Below are 12545 nucleotides of genomic sequence, written 5' to 3'. Positions count from 1 at the left end.
CTTTACTGCATTGGGTCATAGGTTTGATTCCTAGTATTAAAAATTGATCTTTGCCTCACCACTTCGTGTATAAATTAATATAAAAATACGTCTCTTTTTAGTAGAACTTTACAAAACAATATTTCAGTTTAACATTAAGAAAACTGAAATTATCATGAAAATGTCGCATATATTGGACCGAAGTTATTTTGGTTGGCATTCCTGTTTAATAAAAAATTTTAAAAATACCCAAATTAAGATTTTATTTAACAAATCAAGTTTGTTCCTCAAACGAAGATATAATAAAAAAAACCATAGAATGGCGTTAACACCTGACAAAAAACGACCTTAAATGGTCGACAAACAAATCATGGCTATCAAAACGTCATACAACCAAGCCACAATGATTATAAGCTGTACTAAAATTTAAAACTAAAAATTAAAGCATGGTACTGGAAATCTAAAGTTGATCAACATAAAACGCGGGGGTGTCATCCCGATTCAGAAAATTGTCGCTGTTAAACGAGACCATCGATTTTGCGTCAACTTCCATTGTGGTTATGTCATCAACACCCGGAATTAGTATTTCGTCTTTGGTAGGAAGCAAATCTTCCGCATTGGGTATAATGTCATTAACCGAACTAGTTGCGTCATAATCCAATGCAGTGACATCATCGACAATGGGAGTTACGCTATCAATTGACTTGATTTGAGGAACAATAATATTAGATTCGCCAGGTAAAAAGAAAAGGTTAGAATTCGGTTTAAAGTTGTTGTTGTCCTGAATAACATTTTGGTCTAAACTGTCTTCTGTAACCGGTGTGGGCTCTTCAAGAAAAGAACTTAGTAATTCTTCCAAATTGTAACCTACGATTTCGGATAACTCAACATCATTATCTAGCGGTAAATCATTTTCGTCGGTAGAAGATGGATCTTCTTTTTCTACAATTTCGAATATTTCGAATTCAGGCACCTTATCCAGATCAATACCTTCACCAAATAAGTTTTCAAGGTGAAAGTGAGATTCCTCCTCCTCCATTATCATTTCAGGAATAATTATTTCTTCAAGAATTTTATCTAACATTTTATCAAATTCCAAATCTAAAGGCTCTGGAACATTTGATATAGTCGAAACTTTGATTGCATCTTCATAATCGTCGTCATTGTTTGTTTCTGACGTTGTTGAGACGTAATCACTTTCGTCGATAAGTTCCGACGTCGTCGGTTCATTATTATTTTCGTCGTCTAATGGCGACTCCATAGTTTCTAAAAATGTAATTTCAGGTATTATCATTTCTGGGATTATAGTAAACCCATCAGGTGACGGAACGTCGTCTGTGGCTTTACATGTAGTGGGCATCCAGGGAAACATGTCAGGAGTACAGGTTAACCCTTTTTTGCATTCGCCCGCTAATTCTCCGCATGTTTCACCAAGATCACGTGAATTAAAATTCTCCTGGGAAACGCAGGTTCCACTGGGTGTAGAACAACCAAACATAAACGACATCGGATCTTGATCGATTCTACACCGGAAGTCGCCTACACATTCTCCTTCGAAGTCCCCACAGGATTCCCCTTCTACTCTTGACTTAAATTCAGCTTCCAGTACACACTTGCCTTCAACACTATAGGGATCGAACATTTTACATATAAGAGCATTGCCACATCCGGTCTCCATAAAACCCCCGCATTTTTCTCCGGGGCCTAGTTTGCAAGAAGGGCATGTGTCCTCGTCTGAAAAAAGAAAATGTCATTATTTTAAATATTTATTTAGCATAGACACAACAATTAAGCTTATTTCATTGTACTCTTTAATGTTAAAAACAGATTATGTAGAAATTGTTAATTTCACTGAAGTTTAATCAACCATGAGCAAGATGTTTTACAAAAAAAATGTTGCCACAAGAACAAGATGTTTTACAGAAAAATGTTGTGTTTAGTTAACACTTAAAAACACTTTTTAAAAATAATTTTATTTAACAATACCTCCATCGTCGATTCCGTAAATGCACATTTCCACCTCCGGACATTCTTCTGTCCACTCTTCTGCCATCCTATCCCACATTAAGTCTGGCTTGTCTTCCCAGTCTCCCATAACCATGGGAAAAAGATCCTGCATGCCAAATCCAAAAGAACTTGGGGTCAGAGCAAATGCTTGGGTCAAACCAGGGGTCGTCACAAGAAAAATAGTTAAAACGTTAATAGATAGGACAATTACCTGTGACATCATGATCGAATTTCGATATAAAAATTCTAATTCTAAAATAAAATATTTTTAATTTAATTTTTTTGACACATTGTTGATTTTTTTGACAAAAACTTTTAATTAGCGCTTTTCCAGTTTTCCTTATGCTTACGGTTATATTAACCATAATATGTTGTCCAATAACTATGACACACCCTTGCTATATAGCAACTTTTTTATATCTAAAACAAAGCAAAAAACAAATACCAGTTATAAATATATTTTTTCAATTGGTTTAAGGGTCACATAACAATGTGTGCTCGATATTCATTTGAGTGTCATACAAACATAAAATGTTATATTGTTACACTGTGACGTCATAGAAATGGTGAATTATTTTTTACACGGAAATGACTAACTTTTAAGTGCCGCTGCTTGTTGGCAAATCCGTCTCAATTGTGGTACATTGTGCAATTGTTACCTTTTTGTGACGTCATTAATTCATTTTTTTCAGCGCTTGCGCATTCCAACACGAATTATAAGCTCAAAAGTTTCCCAAAATAATATGAAGGGTTCTATATAACAATAAGTAAGACCCTTTATATACAAGTGTAAAAAACGTAACCGGATTTGATTGCGTTGTATGACGTCACATTTAAAATTGTTGCTTTCTGTAACATGGCTATCGTCACGTCACATGATTTTTCGTAAAAGGTTCACTTGACGAAATTTTTGTTGTTGTTAGGATATTAAATATATTAGAGAAGAGAAAATCGCCTTAAATGTGCTTTTAACAAGTGCAAATTAACAATTTAAAAATATTTTTTTTATTTAATTATGCAAAGTGCAGACCGAACAAACAGTTGTATGTTTTTTGTTTTTTTTTGGTTTTTCACACATTGATAAAAGTAAATAATAACTATGATAATAATTAATATTACAACAATGCGACGGGAAAAAAATATATAGAACTAACTCATATCTTGTCGTTAAAACTCACTTGAAAATTGCATTTTTTTGGAAATTTTTTGATGCTGACATTAAATGCTGGCTTTATGCCGCAAACTCCCCATCGCCAGGCGAAGAATTCTGAATTCTGCAGACTAAATCTCGTGTCTTTATAGTAGTTTTAAATAAAATGATATACGCTAGCACTATACGCGGGGTTTACCTTGCTAATTTTCTGCGGTTTAGCAAAAATGTTCACAGACCGAAAGTGATTAGTCGAACAATTGTGCAGCCATAATCGTCAGTCTCGATGTAAATTTAGTTTTAGGCATACATCATAAAAACAGGTATTATAAAAATTAACACATAAATTAAAAATTAAAACCTTTTTTGTGTTTATTGTATTTTTAGTAAAATTATACTTTAAACATCGTTAAAATATGGGATGGTATTACGCTGACATAATACGCGGGCTTTTCGTCGCGACTCCCCGTTGTTATTTGCAGGCCGAATCTTCTGGTCGAATCGTCCTAAGGCCGAATCTTCTGGTAACTGTATAGTGAGTTATTTTTTGTTTCTATCATAAAGCTATTAAGGTTTTGATTGAAGTACCCGGGGTTGCTTTAAATCAAAGCTATGAAAGTAATTTGTGCTGGAATGCCAAAAACAGGCACAAAGGCCTTGGCAGTGGCCTTAACTAAGTTGGGGTATAAAGTTCATGATAATATGGAGCAATTTCTAGTAACTAGGGATGATTGGATAAAAATCTTAAGAAAGGGTGGTACAGTAGAAGATTTTAAACGAATGTATAAAGATGTGGATGCTGTTTCTGATATTCCTGCCTGCTGTTTCTGGGAAGAAATTTTAAAAGCTTTTCCTGATGCTAAGGTCTTTTACAGTAAATAAAGTGTTAATTAGAATACTTTTAGTTACGCGTATGGTAATTGGTTTATTGGTCTGTTGGTATTTAGTGTTAAGCTTTATTGTATTTGGTTAAGATGGTATGTGTAAAGTTGGGTTAAAACCAAATTGATTAAATTTCAATTTGTTTTATCTTAGATTATTTTGACTTTACATAAAAACGAAGAAACATGGTTTGATAGCATGCAAAAAAAAGTTGGTGAACTAAAAAGTTTGGCACTCTTGAGAATAATGTCTCCTTCTTTTGCCAAGTTCAATAACTACAATCTCGATGTTGGTCAGTAAAAATTCGTAATATGTTATACCAGGTCACAGACATGTTATTTTATACAAATACTTGATGTTTAAACTATTGGTATTGACAAGGTTCCTGATCAAATTTATGTGTATCAAATGAATCGAATTTTATTGAAAGGATTGAATGGATTAAATCAAACCCAAATTTCCACCCATTTAAAATACACTTAATACATTTGATTTATTTATTCCTATATAGCCTATACATTTTATAGGTATCAAAATATTTTTAAAATTTATTTATTTGTGAAAAGATTAATTCGAAATTAAATTTGCATATAATTATTAAAAACTAAATAAATAAGGAAAATATTTCGTCCATATTATTAAAATAATTTAACTAGCTTAATTTCATCCTTAATTTGATTTATTTATTTTAGCTTGCGCAGTGTTTGGAGTATCTCATGTTGATGCAAGATGTACATTTGTCAATATGCAAAAGTTAAATGAAACTATTTACAAACTTGCTTATAAAAGACACAATGCTTTTGTTAAGGCGGTAAAATGTTAATTATATTTAACACAATTGGTTTTTTATTTTATGTATTAAAAATATATGGTATATATTTTATTGAATAAATTAGTATAAATTGTTCTTAAAAACCCTGTTAGTTAAATTGCAAGTTTTTAATTTTATGTTCAAGTGGTTTGAAAATTAATTAATTAACAAATTTACGTGCTTTTATGTTATATGTGTAATTTCACAAATGCTTAGTGTTTTAAATGCCTCCTTTTAGAATGCTCCAAAAAATCAGTTATTAATCTACAATGTTGATGATGGCTGGGGTCCGCTTTGTAAATTCCTTGGTGTTCCAATTCCGAAGGGGCAATTCCAAAATGAGGAAAAATCTGCTGAGATTATAAAGGAACTGATTCGAAAAGAAAAATTCTATCTTCGAATGAAACATGAAATGTTATTCTCGCTTTGTCTTTTCATTGGTATAGGTTTTTATGGCACCTATAGATTGTATAATTGTTCGCCTTCGACTTGGCTTTGTAATGTTGCCAAATTTGTGGAAAGGGGATCAAAATTGTTGACAAATTTATCAAAGAAAAAATTTTTCTGAATAATGTTAAAAACTTTTTTTTTCGATTGATTTATGTGTAATCTGTAATAATAATTTATAAAGTTTAAAAAATCGCTATGCAAAATTTATTATAAGAACTTAACTTTTAAGTTTCCTATAACAAAAGCAAATTTAGTTTTATTTATTTTAGATTTGTTTTCCATTTGTAAATAACTTCATGTAATGAAATATTACCATGCTAGTGACTTTTTATATACTTATACTTTTTTATAGTTTGAAGTTTTGTTGATGTACATAAGGTAGTTCTTTTTAATTCTTGTTGCTTTAATTTTTTTAGTTAAATAGTTGTAACAACAACTAAGTTTTTATTTATTTTTTGTATATATCTTTATTCTCGATATGAGAAGGTCGAATGTGAGACCTAAACATAGAGAAACATCAGTTACTCCGACCTAGTCTCGAGTTGCCTGTGGTAGTTTGGGATATTATAGATTATAATTGCCTGATAATTATGCTCCTGATTAAGTGCTGACTCAGCAGGAGTTTATACAGTTTATAGCCCATTACTCGAGTGCGCTACAGCTTTAGAGCAGTGGGGATTAAACCCACAACCTCATGTGGTGTAGCAAATGTTCTTACTACTACACCACGCTGCTGGCGTATTTTTTTAACTTTCTATTTTAATTATAGAGGTATATATCTGCGGTTTTTAAGCTTAAGCATGTACTTACTAAACCGTGTTTTTAATTAATAACTAGATTTATTTAATAAATAAATAATGGTTCGAAATCATTTAATTATTTTAAAAACATAAATCAATATATTAAATATATGCATAAAACGTAACTTAAACAAACAAGAATGTAAAAATAAAATGACCTTTTTTAAATCGTTTTAATTTTTCCAAATGTATTATCAATGTTTAATTTTTAATGTACAAACAAGCAATTTAAAAAAAAACGAAACCAAATTTAAATTTGTTTTCGTGATATTGATATCATTATACATAATTCGCCAAAATGTAAGCTTAATGCCAATTTTTAATAAACATGCATTTAAATATAACAACCAAACGAAAAGGATTTTTTACAGGTAGTTGCCAAATACTAGGTACTTGCAATATCCTGGTATCGCATTAATTTACTGTACATGCAAAAATTTGTCTTGTCTTTAATGTTCTTAAACCTAAATCTTCGGTTGAAGAAATACAACCCACCTCGAACCAACGTCAAGTAAATAACGTAAAAGATAGCTTTTATATTGGCAAAACTCTAAAAAAAAGTCAGCGTCAGATGGTAAAGCATTATAAGTGTGTCTTCTCCACTTCACCCTACGAAATCGGAAAAACAAATATCGTCAAACTCGAAATGAAAACGGGCAATAGTAAACCTGTACAATAAGCCAAAAGGCGTGTCCCTTATCAACATAAATACAAGTTTGAACAAATTATTAAAGAGATGCGCAAAAAAGATTCAACCCCAAACCCACGGCCAAATTATTTCAAACCCCACGGCCAAATTATGGGTAATACAATAGTTACAAAAAACACAAGAAGCTAGGTTTTGTAGAGACCATCTTTGGCTGGGCCACACTATTACTAAATTAACAGTTATCTAATACCAAAGATTGATGGGAGCCTGGACAAAATGTCCCAGTCTGTTCATTTTTCTACCTCAATCCTGCTTACAATAATATTTTGAAACGTCATGTAATTAGATTGTGACGTCACAGTTTACTGGTGTGACGACATTATTCGTTTTTGTTGTTTTTTTGTTGTTTTACCCACAGGCACAGCCCCACTGTTTATATTTTTATTTAATTAAAGTATTGATTAACGTATTACAACGTATTTTTGCACGGTAAAGATTAACACATAACCGTCCACAGCTCGCATCACGAATATTGACCCAAAATACATTAGAAAACCAATAAATCACGTGGTACAGAACACGTGACTCTAAGTGTAAACACGTGACAAGAAATAGATAGCAACTTAAAAATGGCGAATTTGTTACAGTATTCAATGATTGATCAAATTTAAGACATACAAATTTTAAAAAAATCGGTAGATATATTTGCATAATATTAAAGTTTTGTTATTAATCAATTTTTTTTTATAATAACTATTTTTTAAATTTAACAGACTTTTTAAAAACAAAATATAAATAATAAGTTACAGTATTAGATTTTTTATTACTTTTAACATTATTTAATTTTTTTAATATGTTAAATAAAAATTAGTTTAAGTTTAAAATTTTGATTAAAATATAAATAATTGAATAAATGATAAAACAAAAGCAAATGTAATATTTATTGTTTCAACCAGTTATTTTTTATATATATCTTTATCCTCGATGTAGAAAGGTCGACTACACGACCCGAACATAGAGTAACATTAGTTACCCCGATGCAGTTTTAATTTGGATTTAGCAGTCTAGGATATTATATAATATAATTGCTCGATTATTACGCTGCTATTCAAGTGCTGGGTCAACAGGAGTTTATACCGTTTATAGCGCCACACTCAAGGACTCTACAACATGAGAGCAGTAGAGATCGGACCCACGACTTTGTAGTGTAGCAAGTGTTCTTGCTACTACACCAAGCTCAGGGTTTATTAACTTATATTGCCCCAAGTTTATGTTAATTGGATAATGTAGTTTTTGGAACATATCACGTTCATCTATATTAAGTAATATACGAATCATTCGCACGATAACAACAAATACAAAAACAGCAACGAAAAAAGACTTCCACAACTTGAGTTTTCATTTCTTTTCGTAAATTTCTAAGTTAAAAATAAGTATTCAAAGTAAATTTTTTATATTTGACAACCTAAAATAAACTTTAACAAAAGCATGCAGTAAATTTTTGATTACATTATAAATGCAGTAAATTTTTGAACAATATTTTAAAACTTTTATTGTCAAATATAAATCTGCTCAATTTATATGTCGTAGTCAGGAATGTCGTAGTCAGGAATTTTAGAAAGAACAACTTAGCAAGGATATAAAAAAACATAAATTTTACTTGAAAACGGCAAATATCCAAGCAAATATGACTCATTAATAAGTATAAGCTGAATAACAATATAAGTTTCCTTTCTTTCAAATCTTTCTTCGGTTTCGCGAGCGTTCAACGAAGAATGTTTTTTTTTAGTTGGTGCCTGGGTCCGGTTTTCTTTTAACAGATGTTTATGTTAGCTAAGGCTTCACTAAGTATTGCTTTCGTATATAAAAAACTTTGCAAATAGTTCAGAATTTTTTAATAAAATTCTATATATTAAATTTTTTTTAATAAAATTCTATATATTTTTTTTAATAAAATTCTGTATATCTTTATATATACAACAGTGTAACAAAAGTCACCTTTTAATTTTTTCTTTTCTTTTTTTGATCATATTAATTTTAATCCAGATCGCAATTTGCAAAATAACTAAAGTAAAGTATCGGAAAATACAAAAGCATAGAGTATGCGATTAGGCAATAATAAAAAAAGATGTTCGACTAAAAAAATAAATAGTTTATGATAAAAAAGGTTGTATAAAACAATTAATGCAGTATTGAACATAGTACAATTATTTAAAAAAAAATATTTTTAAAACGAAAACGCTTGTTAATTTTAAATGAATAGCAAATCGAAAGAAAAACATAAAAGTAGATTGAAACAACAAGGATTTAGTTAAACAATGAACACAAAACTAAACATAGTTAAGTTGTTGTAAAATAAATAAGAAAACCAAACTTAGATATTTTTGATTCTAAAAAAGTTTAAAAACATTTTTGTCTACTTTTTATAACTTACTATTTAAGACGTAAGCTGCATGACGGCCAACTGATATTAATATTGGTTTTGTCGATTTTTCCAAACCAAATCGAAAATGGAATAAACCCGATACAAAGTGCTCCAAACCAAATTACAAATATACAAATCTAAAAAATACCTATAGATTACTTTTTTTTTGATCTGTTGACTTTTTTAAAGCTGTTCAAAATTATATAATTTTGAATAATTTAACACCGGTGAAACTTAAACTCAAGATTTTTTAGAAAGTTGTCAAATACAACGAGCAATATAATATAACCCAAAACTTGCCTTACTATACTTTTGCGTGCTGTCTTTTGAGTTTTTTAAACTTGTACGGCCACTGAACTGATAAAAACCGCAAAGAAGCAAACGTTAAAATATGAATTGTTGTGAAGTAGGAAGTACACATATCCATTCCACAGTACATCTTAGATCAATTAAGTAAACAAAATTTTAGCTACCAAGTTACCATTACGGGTATAACGTTACTTTAATTAGTAATAGTACGTGGTATTTTTACAACAAATATTACGGTTTTTAACAATTTAAACAAACAAAACAACCCAACTCTTACTTTGCATAAAAATTCAGGCGGTTTTCAATTTACATAACCCCACGTTCATCTATACAGGTATAGTGGACTTATTAGAGCTAAGGTTAAGTCGCTTATGCATAAGCTTACAATAAATAGATAGAAAACCAACCTCAAATTTATAAAGGTTTATAAAGTTAAAATAAAATTTGGAACAATTTAAAAAATGTAGTAGTTTCAATTTACCATAACAATTTTTTAAAGCCTTTTCTAGGTTTTCTTTGTAACATGTAGCCTACTGCTTGTAAAAAATCTATGCAAAACAGCAAAATGCTAAGGTGTTTGTGCAAATCAGTTACTCACTTTAATTTTTTGAGCCTATGATGACAGCAATTGTAGTGACATTTTTAATAATTCCAATCACCGCCATTGTTATTATAACAACACAAAATACGATTTTTTCGACATAAAAATGTTAAAGTTACTTACTTATCAGTCATGTTCAACAAGATTTAATAATATGTCTAAAAACTAAAACTTGCAATTTTTATCTTTATTTCAAATATGCAAATAGAACAGTGTATCAAGTTTAAGCTGAAAATAAAGCAAGCATTAAACACTCCAAAAAAATTACTTTCATGAATTTTATAAATTACACTTTGGTCAATTTAAATATACTAAAATCAATACATGTGGTTATTTTAAGAATACCGAGAAACCCAAATGGAAACATTGCTTTATTATTTGATTAACGCCACATGTTTACATGTTTCCTATTTTAAATTTTTGATAAAACCTGCTAAATTTGCATATAAATAAAACAAATTATTTTATTTTGACTTTTCGCTATGTTTTTTATATTAAACTATTTTAGACTATAGTGTCTTTAAGGCTCATCGTAAGAACGGGTTAAAAATTATTTAAAAATAACTAAATAAAAGATATTAATAAAATAGTTTTTTAATAAACGTCGAATAACCGGGGACGCTGAATCTATTGGAAAGAAATTGTTGAAACGGATATAAATGGAAAGGAAATAAATGGAAAGGAAACAAATGGAAACGAAACAAATAGAAACGAAACACATGGAAAGGAAACAAATAGAAAAGAAACAAATGAAACGGAAACAAATGGAACGAAAACAGTTGGAACGGAAACAGTTGGTACGGATTTTATAAAAGCGGATTTTAACGGATTAATTTTTAAGGCGGACTTTTAAAAAGTGGAAACAAATGGAACGGATTTCAAAAAAAACGAAACACATGGAAAGGAAACAAATAGAAAAGAAACAAATGAAACGGAAACAAATGGAACGAAAACAGTTGGAACGGAAACAGTTGGTACGGATTTTATAAAAGCGGATTTTAACGGATTAATTTTTAAGGCGGACTTTTAAAAAGTGGAAACAAATGGAACGGATTTCAAAAAAGCGGATTTTGACGGATCAATTTTTAAGGCGGATTTTTAAAAAGTGGAAACAAATGGAAAGAATTTTATGAAAGCGGATTTTAAACGAATAATTAATTAAATCGGATTTTTTAAAAAATGAAAACAAATAAAATGAATTTAAGAAAGTTAATTAAATAAAGAATGAAAACGAATAAAGCGTATTTGAATTGAACATAAATAATCAAAAGAATTTCAGTTAAGTTGTTTGACAGAAAAGTAGGATAATAAAATAAGTTTATTATAAAATTAGGGTAAGTAGGGTATAATTTAAATTAATAAAAATTATAGCTTAAATTATAATTGTTTTGGTTAATTGGGATCCGTTCCATTAGCTTTTTACCATTTGCTTCCTTTTTTTCCGTTAAACTACTATTCGTCAAAAAAATCCGCTTAATTAAGATCCGTTCTATTTGTTTCCGGTTCGTTAGTTTTTTTCCATTTGTTTCCGTTAACTTTTTTCCGCCAAAAAGTTATCCGTTAAAAAATTCCGTTTAATTAAAATCTGTTCCAATTTTTTTCCGGTTCGTTAGTTTTTTTCAATTTGTTTTCGTTAATTTTTTTTCCGCCAAAAAGTTATCCGTCAAAGAAATCCGCTTCATTAAAATCCGTTCCATTTGTTTCCGTTTCAACTATTTCCGTTCCATTTGTTTCCTTTCCATTTAATTCGGTTCCATTTGTTTCCGTTCCATTTGTCTCCGTTCCATTTGTTTTGGTTCCATTTGTTTTCCTTTCATTTGTTTCCTTTTCATTTGTTTCCTTTCCATCTGTTTCTTTCCAACAGTTTCTAACGCCCCGAATAATCTTCTAAAAACTTTGTTTTATATTAGGTTGTAAAAAAAAATTAAAATTGAAAATTAAAAAAAAATGGCTTTTGCAAAATAGCTTTTTTGGAAAGTTCAGTCATTATATAAATTTTTATAATATTGATCAGTAGTAGCCTATTTTTTATAAATTATTTTGTTAAAACGAAAAAATAACACATATTTCCTATATATACGTTATTTTAAGTTTTAAATAAAATGCCTAATAATGTGTCTGTTAAATATTAAATAAAACAAACAAAATTTACTACGTCATTTTCCGAACCGTTAGGTCACTGACTTTTTTTAGTTTATTTACCGGACAAAAATTTATCGATTTTGATTTCCCAGTATTTTGAGTTAAAATTAATTCCAAGTGTGTTGTTTATTTTGTGTTACTACAAAACAGAATAATATCTTGCGGGAAAATATTGAGTTTATTTAAATTGGTTAAATCGCATGTTTGTGTTAATCAGTTAACCTGGTTATTATTTGATTTATATATATATATAGCACAGCCTAAATATTTTTTATTTGCGTATGAAAATTGAAGCAAAGAGCAGTTTAATTTTAATTTTAAATATTATTATTGAGTCGAT

The 12545-nt window shown here is 29.6% G+C and overlaps 2 protein-coding genes across 2 annotated transcripts; one reads left to right on the top strand and one right to left on the bottom strand.

Annotated features, from left to right (window-relative positions):
- Positions 1-225: 225 nt before the first annotated feature.
- Positions 226-2234, bottom strand: LOC145743045 (uncharacterized). The gene is made up of 2 exons (XM_082560917.1): positions 1966-2234; positions 226-1713 (listed from the first exon to the last, which is right to left on the bottom strand). The coding sequence occupies exons 1-2, from the start codon at positions 2207-2209 to the stop codon at positions 440-442; spliced, it is 1518 nt and encodes a 505-aa protein (XP_082417043.1). The 5' UTR covers positions 2210-2234; the 3' UTR covers positions 226-439.
- A 1467-nt stretch (positions 2235-3701) lies between these two features.
- On the top strand, positions 3702-6231 carry LOC145741986 (uncharacterized). Its single transcript, XM_082559701.1, has 4 exons — positions 3702-4000; positions 4172-4310; positions 4711-4829; positions 5068-6231. The coding sequence occupies exons 1-4, from the start codon at positions 3749-3751 to the stop codon at positions 5395-5397; spliced, it is 840 nt and encodes a 279-aa protein (XP_082415827.1). The 5' UTR covers positions 3702-3748; the 3' UTR covers positions 5398-6231.
- The last annotated feature ends 6314 nt before the right edge of the window (positions 6232-12545 follow it).

Source organism: Corella eumyota, chromosome 2 (assembly GCF_963082875.1).
Source record: "Corella eumyota chromosome 2, kaCorEumy4.1, whole genome shotgun sequence".
Taxonomy (NCBI): Eukaryota; Metazoa; Chordata; class Ascidiacea; order Phlebobranchia; family Corellidae; genus Corella; species Corella eumyota.
This window is presented reverse-complemented; position numbering and strand designations above follow the sequence as displayed.